The sequence below is a fragment of the Periplaneta americana genome, chromosome 7 (assembly GCF_040183065.1).
Source record: "Periplaneta americana isolate PAMFEO1 chromosome 7, P.americana_PAMFEO1_priV1, whole genome shotgun sequence".
NCBI lineage: Eukaryota > Metazoa > Arthropoda > Insecta > Blattodea > Blattidae > Periplaneta > Periplaneta americana.
In genome coordinates, this window is record NC_091123.1 from 73,813,301 (window position 1) to 73,833,070 (window position 19,770).

The window sequence follows — 19,770 nt, forward strand, 5'->3', positions numbered from 1 at the left end:
AATTGACATTTCTTGATTTCTCCCAACACCCTTCATCTGCAAGCTCTTATCGTCGATGCCTGTCATGTGACGATGGACATGTTGCAGTTTTTGCATCAGAACACATTCATTGAGCTGTGTCTGACTCTTGAAAGCCATTGTATTGAGCACGTTATGTGACATTTCTATTTTGAACTGATATTCCCTATGTATTAAGACTTTTGGGACACTCTATATTTTGTGTGTATAAGGTCGAGTAGCTCTGGGCGCATTTTATTGGTAGCATATAACTACTATCTTAACTTAAATAAGAATATTGTACTTTGTGTTGCAGGTGAAGATTATCCTGAAATTCTAGAAAAAGTGAAGTTTTCACCCATGACTTGGACACATGATAATAAAGGATTATTTTATGGAGTAAGTATTACGTCTAAGTGCAGAAACAATTCTTTTCACTATAAATGGAAAGAATGGATTTATCATATTCTTAGTTATACAGAGTGGCCTCTGCTACAAACTCTGAGGAGTGATGTCTCATTGAGGATCATTTTTTGTGAAACAACCCATATTCTTTGACACGTTATTAGGAGCTACACGACATCGAAGAACAGACAGGTTTTAGTAACATTTAATTATCAAATGAATAAAATTATTGATTTATTTCTTTAAGTACCCTTGTGGACATGTTACAGAAGATGTTCAAAATGTCTAACCTGAACCTGATTACATTCATTACACCTTTGTAGCGCAGTGAACTGAACCCATGCTATGGTAATGATGGTAATGACATGTGAATAAATGATAGTGAAATGAGTCCACTGTTCAACACCGAAAGCTACTCAGCAATTCTGCTTCAGTTGGTTGAGGGAAAGCCTCAGAAAAACTTCCAGCCAGGGTTTGAACCCAGGTCCACTCTTTTCACAGTCAGACATGCTGTTACACCACAGTCCACACAGTCGACAAGTACAGTAAAATCCCTCGTATCCGGCACCCAAACAATGATAATTTTGGCTAGGCCAAAAAAAAAAAATTGTCATTCATGCGAAAGGGAAGAGTCGAACAAAAAGGATCACACATGCCGCATATTGTGTTTACTCTTTACATTGTTCACGCATGAAAACATAGACAGAAAACATCATTATGTCCCTAGAGTAGATCGAGTAGCATCGGTAAGCTGTCACTTGGGCCTTGCAAACAATGCACAGAGACAATATACGGTATTTAAATTTACCACTTGAACTCACCCGTTTCAAAGGGATGTTGGATGAGTCTAAATAGGAAAGTGTGAAATTCTCTGTTACACTGTAGCGTGTAAAAGTTTAATTCGAGTAATAGTATATATAAAAAAGCAGACATTAGAGATAGTATGTTAAAGAGGTTCAAATCATTGAGTGCTACTTCATCATCTTCATAGTTGCGATGTTGGATACACTGCTCACGTCACATGGCCGCCATTTAAAATTGTCGTAAGGTTACGAAAATTTTTGGTATCTTTTATGTTATTATGTATTACTGTATTACAATAGTTTAAGCTGTTGATAAAGCGTCGTAAAATAACCTACTAAAAAAAATTACAATAGTTATGAACTGATGAATGTATATTACCGTATTCAGTACTAAAAATAAACATTGTACGTATTTCAAAACTGTATTTTTAAATATCTATGCGAAAATGACTAAATTCCAACATGGAAAAAAATGTTCATGCAGTACTCAATGTCTTTACATAACATATAAACGTATTTTCCAATTATCCGGCACTGGGTTTGTCCCACAGTTGCTGGATGCGAGGAATTCTACTGTATCTGTATTACAAATATTGTCAAATTATTAAGATAAATATTACTTTATGCATGTACTTATTCTTTCTGTCTGTGATTGAATCCAGAAAGACAAATGACAGTTGTGACAAAGCATCTGTATTATAAATATGGTCAAATTATTAGAATAAAATGTCACTTTATGCTTTTAAACTGTATTAATAATCTTTATAATGTGTTATCACTAAACTTTTAAACAAAATATGTTTTTATGATATTTGGCAGCAATGAGGTACTTTATTATTTGATACTGACAACATTGGAACACGAAAGAATTATTGATAGCTAAACATTATTTGCCAGCTTATTTTCTTAACTATTACACTGTTCTTTTTTGCATTTTTATGGTCATTCATAAACAGTTTTTTTATTTGTGTGTGTTTTTTTTTAATGTGAATGTTATTTCGTTTGTACCTTCATGTTTCAGTATCTTTAAATCATGCTACATAAATAGAATTTTGAGATATTAAAACATGAAGATACGAAGACATAATATTCATATTAAAAAAAGACAAATTACAGAAAATTACTTATGGAAGACCATAAAAACGCAAACATATCAGTGTAATAATAACAGGAAATAAGTAATTGCTGTCTCACATACGAAACAATGAAATATTCATTGTAATTGTAGTAATGACTTTGCAATATAGTTTGAATAAATTCAAAATATATTTTTCCAGAGATATCCAGACCAGGTGGGTAAGACTGATGGCTCAGAAACTGTCAGCAATCAACACCAGAAGTTATATTACCATCGTGTTGGCACACCACAGTCAGAAGATGTTTTGGTAGTTGAATTCCCGGAAGAGCCATTGTGGAGAATGTAAGAATTTAATTTCTAAGCATTTAAATAAATAATTGTCAGCCATTTTAAGTTTTATATGAAATGCAAATAGAATTCAGACTAACATACTACATGACTATTGGGTGACATTGAATAGTTTAGTTTTTACGTGGATTATAGGTGGTGGTACTAGTGATATATCTAAGAATACATATGAAGACATTATTACAAAAACAGCTCTAGTCATTTTTAATGAAATTGAGTTAAGGACACATTCGCTACTATTTCAAATGTTTATAGACTCCAAAAATAACACATGTCAGGTGCAATAGCCACAAGGTTAAACACCAGTTGTACAGGAACAGCTGACATGTGTTGTTCTATTTATTTTTATTGTTCTCCTGAAAAATAGCAATTTTGACAAGGGTTGTTTTTGTAATAATGTCTTTATATACTCTGATAAAATAATGTTTATCTGTCAGTTTTAGAAAAACCAATACTGTAATTGCTCGTACAAAAAATGTCATTTTCTCAAAATTATTCACAGAAGTTTACAATTAAGAAGAAAAGCAATATTGTATTTAAAGTAATCTGAGTCCTAAAATAGATGACAATGCAAACAAAATAATGAATATTAATACAAGATCGTATACAGAGTGTTTCAAAGTGATGGTAAAAATTTAGATGTGAGAAGTAAGAACGAAAAGAAGCAAAAAAAGTTCCAGTAAACATGGGTCCACAAATTAACCATTTACGAGATAATGCCATATTTTTGCTGGTTTGGGCTGCCAGTGAAACAAGCATCTGGATACATAAAGAGGTGGGTATGGTCATGCATCGTATGTATGCTGCACTCTCCCCATCCTATTTCCTTCTAAGTGTGAGATGATATCTAAACAGGTGATATGGTGAATGGTGGATTGGTAGAGGAGGACCTATACCTAGATCACCAAATTTAAATCCTTTGGATTTTTGTGTATGGTGTTATGCAAAAAGCCTAGTTTACACAATAGACATCATCACCACCTGAAGAATTGCAGCATCGGAATGTAGATGTCTTCCAGCAAATGAAGAATGACACAGGATTGCTCAAGCGTATTCTTGGGTCTTTGTGGAGAAGATTGGACAGATACATTCAAGTGCATGGTCAGCATTTTGAACATCTGTTGTAAAATTCTTCAGTTAACATGTTCATACTGTACTGTACCTTGTTTATCCATAAACTTTACTGTTGTTAAAAAAAAAATTCTTTTGTGTATGTTTAATCACATTTCTGTGGTGTTGGAGCCAAAATTATGAATTTTAATTTTACAGTCTGGTGATTGATAAATTAAATAAAATTGTCACTGTTTTTGTTGGAATTAGTACTTAGTATTCAGCGGACCCTAATCAGCACAAAATGGCATTATCTCGTAAATGGTTAATTTGTGGACCCATGTTTACTGGAACTTTTTTTTCTTCTCTTCGTTTTTACTTTTCATCCCTAAATTTTTTACCATCACTTTTTAAACACCCTGTATAAATCAAATTAGTTATATGATTCTCAAATGATTATTAACATTACAAAGAAAAGAAAAGAATTACACAATATAATTTGTAGGAATGCCTTCGAAGTTTCAATTTTAATGTGGGATGTTTAATTGGGTACCTATTGGGAGAAAATGTTCATTATCATTTCTGTAATACTCTGCGCATCTCGTTAATGCAATCTGCAACATATAATTGCTCCATAGTGGCAATGGGTTGATGCAGCTCAGAACATATTATTGGAAAAATAAATGAAGTGTGAATATAATCGTATATGTATTGGATTCAAGATATTACTAATGCTTGAGCAGTGAATGCTGGATTTATTTTCTTGTACTCTGTTTGATATTAATTGAAAGTGAAAGTACAGTAAAACTTCATTTGTACATTTTCATGGAGTCAGAAGAAAAAACGCATAATTGAGAAAAACATATAATTTAAATTACATTTAATAACATTTGAAGAGTCCACTGCAAGAATGATGGATGTCACTTTCTTGTCGAAAATGAACCAAGACTGTCAATGCATAGCTTAAGACATATAGGATGTACATACAGAGTTATATGGCATTAACACTGATAGTCATTGTCCAGTAATGATCGGAAAATCACAGTTAAGCTTTGAGTGCTAAGCATTTCAAACTTTCAATTGCTTCTCCTACAAAATGTATTCCAAATGACATCCATTATTCTTTCAGTGGACTCTTCATTTAAAATAGCATTTGAAGATTATATGAGGAGAACAAGTTAAGTAAATTTAGTAAAATTTTCTGAAGAGAAATTTAGAACTTCACAGTTAAGCTATTTTTCAGTCTATAATAGATATAATACTCAAATTGATAACATAAATTCTTGAAGAATGTAAGATTATTTGTAGAAAATCTTAGCTGTTCAGAGCCAAATCAGGCTGATATATGTATTACATTTCAAACTCCAATCACAAAATTTTACAACATTGACTTACCTTGCTCTTCCAGTGTCATCTTCATTTAAGAACATCAAAAAGTTGGTTATTTTTGACAGTTTGCTCCTAAGGAATAAATCATGCCCTCAAACTGTGATAATTGTTCTATAATTTGTTCAGTTACCGGTACATCATTGTGCGTTACGCAATGTTTCAGTGTTTCTAAAGCAGTAACAGCATCATTAAAGAACACAAAATTGGTGGGGAAAAGCATGAACAACTTCGAATTTTCACGAATATCAAAGTGGGCTGTATCTTAACAATGAACACATACTATATTTTCGCATTCTTACATTCACGACAAACCTAATTTCGAGCAAAATTGATTTAGAATGGATAAATGACGTTTTGTATCTCTTGGGATTTAAAATACAGTCATATAATTGTAAAAAAAAAAAAGTACGAAAAATGTATAACCGAAGTAAATTAACATGAAAAATGTAGGAATTTTGCCAGGACTTCAGTAAAGAAAAACATGTAAATGTGGAATGTATAGAAGAAGTTTTACTGTACTTTGTTTTATGATTATGGTGAGATGTTTCTCATCAAGTGGTGACCTTCCATTATTTAAAATCAGCTACTTAAATGTTGCACATAATAATAGGGATTCTGTAAATCCTATGCTATCTTTTTCATAGAAAAGTGTAACCTCTTCTACCCTTTCTCCCTGCTTGAATATACAGGGTGGAAGTAATATAACTGTGCAAATTTTAACAGCTTATTTCATGTCTAGAATACAACAAAAAATTCTAAAACCATAGGCCTGTTAGTCTCAAACTAATACTTTTCTCAGAAAAAAAAATAGTTATGTTAACACTGTTTTGCTTGGTAAGTACTATCTGTACGATTCTGATTTTTATTCTTATTAATAGAGAAACTGATAAGGAATGATTTATCCCTTCGTAGTTTTTAAATAAAATGGATGGTTGGTTTTCATACACATTAAATAAAAAGGTTAATGCGTATCGTTATTTCCTGCCAGTAGGAAGTGTGACAACTCTATCGCAGACTAAGGCTCATAACACACTTCAGCGATAAATATGCGTTCCTTTAGCATGGAGTAATGCTCTAAATAAGGCATAGCTGACATTGGTCGGCTAGTGATTTTTTTGAAAACATAGCTGTGTATTTCCCACTCCTACAGGTAACTAACCTATTTGTAGCCTATAAAATTTATATTACGTGAATGAAATTGAACAATTAATAGAAGGTCAGGTGTTCAAATTGATGTAATTTTATTTCTATCAGCGCATATCAAACCCAAAAACCTTGTATCATATTATATAGAAGGTCTTTGATCAAACTGCCTTCCGTATGACGTAATAAAATTCGTGTTTTAATTATGGCTCTACTATGTAGCAACATATTTCTCGTTGTAGTGTGAAGACATTAGGTTAAGCTAAACGGTATCCACACATTACATAGCTCATAGCTCTCACTGTAGTGTGTAACTGGGCTAAGGGACAGAATTCTGCCATTCAGACTGAGTGCTTGTGTGTTTTTGTAGGTGAGCTGGTGATGTGCTATTGCCAAACTGTGCAGACTTTCAGCGTAATTTTGTAATTAACCATGTACTTAATTACAAAACACACATTTTTTTATTTATTTAAATGCTTTTTATTATCTCCTTCAATTCACACAGTTATATCACATCCTGTATATCCGGTGGACACCAATTAAGAAATTTTTTCGTATTAAATTTAATAAATAGTTTCATATAACAGATAGTACCGGTACATTATCCTTTTGCTAATTCAAATCATTGACAATATTTTCTCTAGTGTCATTAAAGATGTTACGAAATGCAAGTGTAATAATAATCTGACTTTGTACATTCAAAATGTTATGATATGCAAGTTTAATAATAATAATGCGACTTTGTACAGAGGTGCTGAAGTGAGTGACTGTGGACAGTGGTTAATCATTACACCACAGAAGGACTGTCGTGATAATCTGCTCTTCTTCTGTGACCTGAAAAGCTTACCAGATAATAAGATATCAGGAAAGGTGAATTTGACGCAAGTTGTTCACAAATTGGAAGCTGACTATGAGGTAAATGCATTTCTATTTGTAGTAAAGTAGAAATAATTTTATACAAACATAATACGAGGGAGGATTGGAAAGTAACACACAGTTTTTTTTTTTACAAAGTATTTAATAGGTAAGGAAAAAGAAATAATGCACAAAAAAGCTACAAGTTTTACCTGTTTTTCGCAATGTGAACCAAGTCTCTCGACACATTTCTTCCATCATGACATCAATTTGAGCATACCTCATTAGAACTCCGTTTCCTGGTAGTATAGCCACCTGTGCGTGACTGATTTAATTTCTTCATCTGAACCAATGCATTAGCTTCCTAGGAATCTTTTCATTGATCCAAAGAAGTGAAAGTCGGATGGTGCGAGGTCTGGACTGTAGGTGGATGATTGAGCACCTCCCAGCCAAATTTCTCAGTTTTTCCACAAACTGAAGTTGCAACAAGGGTTACCATTGTTGTGGAAAGGTCTCACATTTGCAGCGTCTCTGTTAGGGCATTTGTCTTGAAGGACATGATGCAACATTTTCTATGTTGGAGCTGTTCCTCACATGTAGATGATGCTAACAAACATGTCATCTTTACTCAGTAGTTATTGCTTGTTCCTGATCAAGCCATTGCTGTGTGTAGTGCAAGATTCAAACTAGCTGCGAACTTGACCAAAATAATATTCCTTAAAAAATTGTTGTGCATTACTTTCCGATCCTCCATTGTTCTGTTATCAAATATTTCATATTCATATTTCATATTTCATATTGGATGAAATTATTACCCTGTTAAATTAATGTATGTATCTTCTTTTATTTTCAGTATATAACAAATGAAGGTCCTATATGTATTTTTAGAACAAATAAAAATGCTCCTAATTATCGCCTAATCAAAATTGATTTCACCAATCCCGCCCAAGAAAATTGGACGACATTGATTCCTGAACATGAGAAGGATGTCTTAGACTGGGCTAGTGCAGTCAAGAACGACAAGTTAGTAGTCTGTTACATTCATGATGTGAAGGTAATATTCTTTAATATGTGTTAATGTTGTTGTTTGTTATGTTGTTGTTATTAATGTTATCATTGCCATTTTAGTCTGTTACATTCATGATGTGAAGGTAATATTCTTCAATATATGTTAATGTTATCATTGCTATTTAATATCAACATCTATAATGATGTTTTTTTTCTAATACCAATTTTTATATAGAGAAGTTTGTTTCTCTCAAAGAGCATAAACATTGTAAGGATGAGTTTCTGGTTTTCAATGTTGTATTGTGATGTAGTATATTTTTTATGCTTCCATTATGTACGGTACCATTATTTCTATTCATTCAAGCTCTGGAACTTTTTTATGTCCATTACGATTGGCTAACTCAAAAAATTGGTATTGTATTTTATTTATTAACATTCCATGGTATTCATACATTGCTTCACAGCTAGAATATGGAACAAGTCAAAAAACTTAATACTATTATAAAGTCTTAATTTATAGTCACAATCTAGATGAAATATATACTGACGAGGTTTACAATACAGTCTACCAGTACAACACAAAGTTTTAGTATCAATTTCATGAAGCGTTGTTGAATGTCATGAATTCACCTACAGCATAAAAGGTGTGAGAAATTAGTTACTTCTTTAATTTGGCCCTAAATAATCTTATGTTTTGAGTTTCATTTTTTATATTGATAGGGATGCTATTAAAAATTTTTACTGCCATATAACTCACTCCTTTTTGATAGCACGATAGACTTGCCAATGGAGTATGAAAGTCATTTTTTGACGTGTATTTATGCTATGAACTGTTGAATGAGTTACAAAGTTTTCACGATTATATACAAGGAAGATTATTAATGGAAAAATATACTGACAAGCCATGGGCATTATTTGTAGTTTTTTAAAAATAGTTCTACATGATTCTCTAGATTTTGCACTTACTATTATTCTAATTACTCTTTTTTGTAGTAGGAATATACAGTTACTATCTGTGGAATTTCGTCAGAATATTATTCCAAAACTCATTAATTACAGAGTGGAAGTATGTAAAGTATATTGTTTTTAAGGTATTGATATTTACTATCTTTTGCATAGATCTAATAGCAAAACAGTCTTAACCATTTAACATATTAACCAATATTTAGATTTTTTTTTTTTTTTAACTAATGGTGGGACTTGACTTCCATCATTAACTCAAGTGTCCCCATATATTGAGCAGCGCAGCACACTGAAACTTGTAGTTCTTTCAGTCATCACGAAGATATTGCCCTTGGAGCACCATAGGAGGCTAACTACGTAACACTGCATGATGATGATTAATGGAGCAATGGTGGAATGCTGGTAGGGGAAATGGGAGTACCCAGTGAAAACCTACCACCAGACACTGTCTTTGTCCACCAAAAATTCCAGTTGAACCCGCCAGGATTCGAAACCGGGGTGTCCACACCTGTGGAGTAACGATTAGCGCGTCTAGCCTCGAAACCAGGTGGCCCGGGTTCGATTCCTGGTCGGGGCAAGTTACCTGATTGAGGTTTTTTCCAATATGAGCAAATGCTGGGTAACTTTCGGTGTTGGACCTCGGACTCATTTCACCGGCATTATCACCTTCATCTTATTCAGACGCTAAATAACCTAAGCTGTTGATAAAGCGTCGTAAAATAACCTACTAAAAAAAAACAAACCGGGGTTACCAGCATATTAATCAGTGTTATTTCTCATCATGTCGACCTTATGTTTGAAAAAAGTGTTTTTTTTATCCATCCAACTCAAGAGTGAAACCTGATGTCAACAAATGCACGTGTTGTGATGTCTCATGGTTTGCTGTCTGCCACAGTACATCTCTCAGCTTAAAACAATATAGTCTGATATATTTTATATTATACATTTATTTCTTTTTTCAAATAAAATTTATGTTAAATAAAAAAGAATTAGGTCCACCACTTTGGAGCAGTGGTCAGCATGTCTGACTGCAAAACTAACAAGCCCAGGATCGAGTCCTGGTTAGAACAAATTGCCTGGTTGAGATATTTTTCCAGGGTTTTCCCTCAACGCATTAAGAGCAAATGCTGGATAACTTTTGGCACTGGATCCTGGGTTCATTTCGCCATCATTATCACCTTCATGTTCATCCTCCTCCTCCTCCTCCTACTCCTCCTCCAGTTCAGAGATTAACATTATTTCCTATTCACCCTCCATGTCCATCTCCTTCTTTCTGTATCTCATCTGCCATTTACACTGTAATTTAGAGCTTGTTTAGGACTATAAATTCCTTACATTTTTCACAGATGTTGTACTTAGTTCTGTTTATGTACGTGTATATTTTTAGACATGGTGTTTAATTCAGATTTGATATCATCAAACTTCACCAGTTTTGATGTTTTTTTTTTTTTGTTTTTATTTTAAATTTTTCAGAAAATACATGATAAAGAAAATTTAAACACAGGTTCGGATTTAGAGCACTTAAAAACAGTCCTTTTTTTCATGAAGCAGAAAAAAAGTTTTAAAATACATGTCAGTGTTATCGTAGCTGGACATAAAGAATTGATAGATATAGCATGGATTTATTTCTTATAGATGCCATTGAATAATATAATACAATATGTTTGCATATATTTTATGCAGTGGAATATGGGAAGTAACTATATAATATTTTTTACAGAGTGTACTGCAACTTCGTGAACTGAGTACAGGGGAGCTGCTGAAAACATTCCCACTTTCTGTAGGCACAGTGACAGGCTATTCAGGCAAGAAGAAGCACACCGAAATGTTTTATCAGTTTACATCATTCCTTAGTCCTGGTATTATCTATCACTGTGACCTCACAAAGAATGAACTGGAGCCTAAGGTAAATAGATAATAGCTTGTGTAGTTCTAGGTTTCCTTTATTTAAAACATATGTTGGTTACAACTACACTAAACTCCCAATAATTTCTGTATTTATCTCTGTCTCAAGACTTGATTAATTTATTTGTAATTTTCATCATTTCCTTATTTCTGTTGTATGTGAACTTGATTTCTAAATCAAGTGTAATGAATTTATGCAGGTTACCTCTTCTAGATTCCTTAAATCTGCGATCTTTGAAGACTCTTGCATCTCAATTTTCAGTTTTGTCTGTAAAAGACTTTCCTGGCCTCATGAAATTTTTGTCTTATAGCAATGGAATTTGGTGAGGGGAGGAACAGTTAGTATTTAGTATCTTTAGTATTTATTCATTTAACCTGGTACGAAATGGAAATACAAAAATTGGAGATTCATCTTTCGAGTGGAAAAATTCAAATATCTTGGAGCAACAGTAACAAATATAAATGACACTCAGGAGGAAATTAAACACAGAATAAATATGGAAAATGCCTGTTATTATTCGGTTGAGAAGCTTTTGTCATCTAGTCTGCTGTCAGAAACTCTGAAAGTTAGAATTTATAAAACTGTTATATTACCGGTTGTTCTGTATGGTTGTGAAACTTGGACTCGCACTTTGAGAGAGGAACAGAGATTAAGGGTGTTTGAGAATAAAGTTCTTAGGAAAATATTTGGGGCTAAAAAGGATGAAGTTACACGGGAATGGAGAAAGTTACGCAACGCAGAACTGCACGCATTTTATTCTTCACCTGACATAATTAGGAACATTAAATCCAGACGTTTGAGATGGGCATGATATGTAGCACATATAGGCGAATTCACAAATGCATATAGAGTGTTAGTTGGGAGACTGGAGGGAAAAAGACTTTTGGGGAGGTCGAGACGTAGATGGGAGGATAATATTAAAATGGATTTAAGGAGGTGGGATATGATGATAGAGACTGGATTAATCTTGCACAAGTTAGGGACCAATGGCAGGCTTATGTGAGGCGGCAATGAACCTGCGGGTTCCTTAAAAGCCATTTGTAAGTACGTAAGTAACCTGGTAGAGATAAGGCTATCGGGCCTTCTCTTTCCCACTACTAGGGGATTACAACTACAATATTAAGAATACAACTAAATTATAAGTACAATCAATATTACAGCACCACACTTAACATCTCAACTGCATTTGAGACTGGTTAGCAGCCGGCATGACTCATAGTGGCTGATCTTGACTACACCAGGAACACAGATCAGTTTCAGCTGTTTCTGATCAACCTAACTGGTGGACACCCGAAATATTTCACTGTTATAATGTTTACTTCCAAAATTACGAAAATTAATACACATTTAATTTGTATTATCGTGCTTCAACCTTTCGTTTTTCATTAAATTGAACTCTTTTATTTTTATTTTGCAGGTGTTTAGAGAAATCAAAGTACAAGACTTTGATGCATCACAGTATGAAACTAAACAAGTATTCTACGACGGTAAAGATGGAACTAAAATTCCTATGTTTATTGTTCATAAAAGTGTAAGTGACAACAGCTTATAATATTAAGATTAGTAGTTAATTGTATGCGAGTAGGAGGTCATATTGTGTTTTGTAATGGTGCATATAAATTTTAAAGGGAAGTAATTTGAAAAATGTAAGTTTAGCATGATCACATTCTGATTGGCAAGTAAATTACGATTGTGTAGAGTTGGTATAGATTTAAGAATAATTAAAGTTTTAGTACTGCACTGTTATATTTGAGTGTGTGGTGGTGTCATGGTTAGGTATTGTGCTGCAAACTGAATTATGAATTTTTCTCCATTGATCTATGGCCCTGGGATTCACTAAGCCTCTAACTGAAGTGAGTACTAGGGAGTTTTCCTTTGGAGTAAAAATGGCAAGCACATAGAACCAACATCTTTACTGCTACTAATGTCGGTTGCATAGGTTGGAGCCTTAATTTTGCATTACCCTAAGAGCCTCTAAAGCTTATAATAGGGTAACTGTTATATTTTTGAATTGGAGCATTCAGAGTATTGAATTTATATCTGAGACACATCCAGAAATTAAGATACGGTTTGCAAAGACAGCTGATTAACATTTAGGAGCAGATTTGCGAATATGCAATGTATTCATCATCCAAAAATTAAAAACAAATGCAAGCATTTCTGTTAGAAAAATATTAGTTACTGTTTTCTGAAATTGATATTATTGATTTTCTCAAATGTTGTTGTTGTTGCTTTCTAATGCCAGGCATTTGACAATAAAGTCATTTGACGTCTTGCACTCCAATATTTTTCAAAGATATTGTCATGGTTAGCCACTGACGCACAGATTTTGAGATGTTCTGAATCCATTTCTTGATTTGAGTTGCACAATGGACAGTTAGGAGACTGATATATTCCAATTCTATGCAGATGCTTGGCCTCTTGCACTCCAATATTTTTCAAAGATATTGTCATGGTTAGCCACTGACGCACAGATTTTGAGATGTTCTGAATCCATTTCTTGATTTGAGTTGCACAATGGACAGTTAGGAGACTGATATATTCCAATTCTATGCAGATGCTTGGCCATGTGCTTTGCATAATGTTGGTCATTTTATCACAGTTGTCCATGAGTGATTCATGAATACTATAATTGCAATGTTCACAGACAACTTTTTGAGGTTTTTGTGCCTAATGTTATGGTGAGTGACAATAGATTAGGCAGTGGTGTTTTTGTAGTAAAGAATGATGAACAGAGCAGTGGTTGATCAAGTATGGTGACATGATTTGATAGAAAAATATACATAAAAATTTCTTTGAAACTTCTTTTCTCAGTGTCTGAATTTTATTGTTATTGAATTCCACTCTTGAGTTAATGAAATTATGACAGAAAAGCTAGATTATAGAAAACTGTATGCCAGATAGGTATCATAAATGTTTTTCAATACACACAAACTGTAATGCTTGGAATCAGCACAAAAAGTTCTGCAGCAGTTTGAAAATTTTGTGGTTCCAAAGCACAATGTGATGTCATTTCTTGCTTTTTTTTCAGGAGCGAGTATTTAAAGTCTGAGTAACTTATAAAACCATTGTAATCTAATCTTGTTTCATAAGGGATTAGAGAAATAAATAATAAATATATGCATGTCATATTTCGCCTCAATGAAGGTACCCCCAGGATTGCACAACATATTGCAAAATCTCATGTTTGCTAAAAATTAACCTATCACCATTTGCCTTCGAACCACAGAATTAAAGAGATGTGGCTGAAGATGAAACGACAATTTTCTATACAAACGTTAAAATAAAATAACAGTCAATACTGTCATCATTAGTAATTGATTTTCTCAAATGTAAAGTCAGTACTAATGCTGGTGCATATTGTCAAACCTTGAAGAAAGTGAGATGCATCAGTTCGAACAAAGGACGTGGAAAGTTATCTGTACTCTTGATAGCCTCGCAAGATGACTTGAATTATTCAGCTGATTCACATTGCAAAGTGTAACACTTTTCCTGCATGTAAAGCACTGTCTCACATCTCAGCACTTCGAGATGATGAGTGATGAATAGACATCACATTTAGATATGTGGGACAGTTTCTAGGCCTGATTCACAAGTCTCCAAAATCTAACAATAGGTAAATGAAGCACATGAACTGGAGCATGCATCCTGTAAACCGTGTGCTGATGTGTAAGTGACCGTTGACAAAATATAATCAGTATTTCGTTCTGATACCATTATCGGCCTTAACCACCACTTAAACATTAGTACACGGTATACAAGTTGCATGCTTCAGTCCATGTGTCTCATTTACCTATTGTTAGAATCAGGCTTAGAAACCCTCCCATCAGACACTGCATTAACTCTAATATACTTGGTGGCATTCTTAGTTTTCAGTGCATATAAATCCGATGACTAGTGATAATAAGAGTCTTAAGGAGGCTCAACTCACTGGTGGCATACTCCCCCCCATGAGAGTAAGAAAAGTTTGTATGATGTTACACAAAAGTTATTGGAAGTCAGTGGTCTTGACTTTTGTTGCAGGTTTCTAGCCTAAGCCACATACTGGTACACGAAATCTGTGGTGTCAGTTACATACAGGACCGTGGAATCATGGCATCTGCGACGCTAATTAGTATTACGCGAATTTTTACTTCATTTCTCCATATACTGCAAGTTGCAATAGTACTGGTATTGGCCAGATGTCAAGAGACATGTAGACACAAATGTTAGGAAAAGTATGTAGGCAAGTGAAAGGCCACCATTGTAATTTTGCTAACACATTCGGTTAACATGTTGCAAATTAAACAACCTGGGATCCACAGCTTTATCTCTCTCCTGGAGGAAATCGTACCTACTGTAGATTTCTTGCCCAAAAAATTTATCACTTTCTGTTGGGTTTGAAGGCTGCTATGACAACAGTTACAAAGACATGAATAATTTCAAGGGTAAAATTGTTCCAGGATCGGGTATCGATCCCGGGACCTTTGGCAGAATGCACCAATGCTCTAACCGACTGAGCTACCCAGGAACTTCACCCGACACCGTCTCAATGTTTCTCTTTATATCCACATAACTCGAGTGAGCTGACAAGATGCCAGAAACTCACATTGAGTGCACATAAACTCTGTGTGTCTGTTAATGTACCGACAGTAATATATATATTATGCAAATCTAGCTTTCAAGTAAAGTTCTGCCAAAAGTCCCGGGATCGATACCTGGCCCCGTAATAATTTTTCCCTTGAAATTATTCAAATCTGCTTCACAGAGAGCTTTAACTGAAAGCTAGATTTGCAGTTACAAAGACACTTGCTGATTATATAGAAAAGTAGATCTGTGTTTAGATGTTTTTAAGTTGTAATAAGTCACTTTTTATTTTTATTTTTTTTAATTCAATGTCAGAACTTAATTATCAGATGTGCACTCCTTGCCTTTTCTCTGTCCTGTATTGTCTGAATCAGTGACCTTGCACTATACTGTCTGCAAGAGAGAAAGTTTTGCAGCTACCTAATGTTGGTTCATGATCCTGTCGAAAGTGAAGATGCAATGATGCAAAGGTCCAGTGATTGCATGTAGACAATAAAAATGTTGACAGTTTTCATCGATTTTTACTGGTACTCCTAGGGTTGCCAACTTTTTTTTTTTAAGAAAATACAGGAGACTAAGGAATCAACAAAATTTAACATAGAACATTGGCAAATTATTCCGTTCTGTTACTTTAAAAAAAAAAAAAAAAAAAAAAAAAACTTTATTGTACACTTCGGCAGCTGGGCTTAAATTAAGAGTATTTTGAGACAGATTTTGTCTTGCGTAATAGTTGATGTCGACTGCAGTTTGCGGCTCTGATTTGATTAGATGTGTTGTGCTCCTGTTTCGAACATCTGTCCAATTATTGTTCATAGGTAAAACATCCTCTTTGTATGGACATTACTACTTAGTATGCTTAGAACAAAAGTAGCCAGTTTTTCAAAATTTATAATATTAATATCGTTCAATTTTAAACAGGTGAGCACTAAAACTTATTTCTGGCAAGCATTTCTTCAACAACAAAGTTCATCATACAAACCGTCATAATTCGTGGCAAAATCAAATGTTTAGTATAATGATTTTTACATTATGCAAAAATAAGAGAGAAAAATGCTCGAAGAGAAGAAAAATATGGGAGCCGGGAGACTGTTAAAAATTAGGGAGAAACACGGGAGTTCCCAGGAAATGTGGGAGGGTTGGCAACCCTAGTTACTTCTGCAAAAGAAAGCAATGTAGTTAATTACTATTTTGTTGTTCCTTTGTTCTGAATAGGGTTTTGTGAAGGATGGCTCGAGGCCCTGCCTATTATATGGATATGGAGGCTTCAATGTGAGCATAATGCCAACCTTTAGTGTCACTCGTCTGGTCTTCATTCAGCACTTTGGAGGAATTCTTGCCATTCCAAATATTCGTGGAGGCGGGTAAATATATTGCTTTGCTTCGATAGCTAATTGATACTCCACTAAAGATAAAGCTATTCCCTTTAGATGCCATGAAGATATATGGACAGTATGAAGGTAGAGCTCCATGTTTTCTTAACCTGAACATTGAAAAAGAGATTGGTCAGCACCATAGTCTGACCACATTTTACTGCTGGAGAGACTAGATACTTAATTTGACAGACAGGTGAGTGAACCTTGGGTCTGTTCTGAAAGCTTTTTTGGAAACGAAAAAAATCCCTCTAATACCTAGGATCGAACCCAGTAGCTTTCACTCCACAGCCAATTACTGTACAGACTGAGCTACCTGGCCACTGATATTCTATTAAACCTGTCAACAAACAGAAGATATGAAGTCTTGAAACAAATTGTGCAAGAGTTTGTTAGGAGTCAGCTGTATATTTTTAAAGTTTGATTTTCCACTTTGGCTTTATTATTTGTACTTTTGACTCATCTTCTGAACCACTAAATAGAAATTAGACCTATAGTGGCCATAAAACAATTATCATGAATTTAAAAGTCATGTTGAGTTCAGATAAGTTTGTGAAATAATATCTGTTACATCAAAATACAATGTTAAAAAAGTCACGAATATTTTCGACTTACTTTCAAGTCATCTTCAGGTGATGGTTTTCTGACAAACAAATATTTGAACTAGGTGAAAATACAGTATTTAAACACATTTATAAAACACTAGTAAATAGTCTGACCATACATGCTTTACGTAAAATGGTAGAATGGTGTACATAGTCTTGAAATTAAAATTGACATACAGATAGAGAACCTTCCAATGAACATAATACAATATATATTGAGGCGCATGCAGTGTGCCTGAATTATGAAATTAAAATTGTTAAAAAATTATTATGTATAAAACTGAAGACTAGGCTTGTTCTTTATGATGTTCAATGTATCCACTTCATACAGTCTTCCAATACATTGAACGTCATAAAGAACAAGCCTAATCTTCAGTTTTATACATAATAATTTTTAAACGATTTTGATTTCATAATTCAGGCACACTGCATGCGCCTCAATATATATTGTATTATGTTCATCAGAAGGTTCTCTATCTGTATGTCAATTTTAATTTCAAGACTATGTAACCATTCTACCATTTTATGTAAAGCATGTATGGTCAAACTATTTACTAGTGTTTTATAAATGTGTTTAAATATTTTCATCTAGTTCAAATATTTGTTTGTCAGAAAACCTTCACCTGAAGATGACTTGAAAGTAAGTCGAAAATATTCGTGACTTTTTTAACATCGTATTTTGATGTAACAGAATCCATTTCTGCCATCTTAACATGATAAGTGATTGACTGAAAAATAAAAAACTATTTATATGAAATTATCATGAACTTGGTGGAACTCACTGTAGTTATCCTCAGTATCCAACCACTGAGAATAATGCGCTTTGCAATGAAGTAGCTTGTTGTGATAATTCCATTTACAGTGTTTCTTTGCAAGCACAAGGCATATTACAATCGGTATAATTTTGATGATTTAGTAAGATAAGAGCTAGAGATGTTGAAACTGCCTGTCCATATTCAATGTCTTTAAGATTAGAGTGTTTGGAGATTATGTCTGACTTTAAATTTAAGACAAACATAAATACCCAGCTGAGGGACTCCATGTATCGTAAGCAGTGAAAAATATAGTGGGATTGCTTTGGTGTTGTCTGTGGTGTAATAATTTAGATGAAGATCTGGAACACATTCTTCTCTACTGTTCATCTATAAACCACAAAAGAATTAAATTAAAACCATCAGTACCAGTTGCAGAAGACACAGCTCTGCAGTATATATTGACTACACCCCACCTCTGGCTACTAGCAAAAGGCATCTATAATGAACACCGATCAAAATACCCCTCATTTCTCATGAAAAACAAAAACTGAATAGACTACAGTGGACTATAGTGGACTTTGTGTTGTCAACAAACAGCTGGATACATTATGAAGACTGATTGATTGATTGATTGATTGATTGATTGATTGATTGATTGATACCCAGTTCTGCCAGTCCAGTGCACAAAGTTGAACATGTCAATAAGATTGGATTGTTGAGTATGATAACAATTTTTTAAAAATCTTTTTTGTAAACGTTGTTGTTGTTTTCTAATGCCAGGCATTTGACAATAAAGTCATTTGACCTCTTGCACTCCAATATTTTTCAAAGATATTGTCATGTAGCCACTGACGCACAGATTTTGAGATTTTTTTTGTAAACGTAATATAAAAGATTCTGTATAAGTATATGTAAGTTTATGTTTCAAATAAATTTTGGTTCGAATCCCACTTCACTTGTTTAGCTGGTTGGATGTTTCCTCCAATTGTAAGGTGAATGTTACATGTTAGGAGAAAATCCACAAACTATTAGGGAAAACGCGGGAATTTTACTTGAAGCAAGTAAAGAGATAGGTTTGGAAGTAAATCCCGAAAAGATAAATTATATGATTATGTCTCGTGACCAGAACTTAGTACAAAATGGGAATATAAAAATTGGAAATTTATTTTTGGAAAAGGTGGAAAAATTCAAATATCTTGGAGCAACAGTAACAAATACAAATGACACTCTAGAGGAAATTAAACGCAGAATAAATATGGAAAATGCCTGTTATTATTCGGTTAAGAAGCTTTTGTCATCCAGTCTTAGAATTATTCTAGCCAGGCAATCTTTTTGCCCATCATGCTACACATATGAGATTCAAATATTGAATATAGGTATTAAGTCGAGATAAATTGAGAATATTTATTCACTAACCACCGCATTGGGAACCAACCATTTAAGCCTAAAAAATTATAATAATTGAAGTGTCAGCTGGAACAACGTTGTAAGTTACAAAATCTTCATTTGGTGTGTTTCCGTGTATAAGT

The 19,770-nt window shown here is 33.8% G+C and overlaps 1 protein-coding gene across 3 annotated transcripts in view; it reads left to right on the forward strand.

Annotated features, from left to right (window-relative positions):
* LOC138703204 (prolyl endopeptidase) overlaps positions 1-19,770 on the forward strand; it is a 52,762-nt gene that overhangs the window by 15,205 nt on the left and 17,787 nt on the right. For all 3 annotated transcript variants that reach the window (XM_069830905.1, XM_069830903.1, XM_069830904.1), the window contains 7 exons: positions 314-396; positions 2,483-2,625; positions 6,963-7,128; positions 7,922-8,122; positions 10,760-10,945; positions 12,363-12,476; positions 16,724-16,872. In XM_069830905.1, the coding sequence (XP_069687006.1) occupies positions 314-396; positions 2,483-2,625; positions 6,963-7,128; positions 7,922-8,122; positions 10,760-10,945; positions 12,363-12,476; positions 16,724-16,872 (1,042 nt within the window). The remainder of the gene's footprint in view (positions 1-313; positions 397-2,482; positions 2,626-6,962; positions 7,129-7,921; positions 8,123-10,759; positions 10,946-12,362; positions 12,477-16,723; positions 16,873-19,770) is intronic.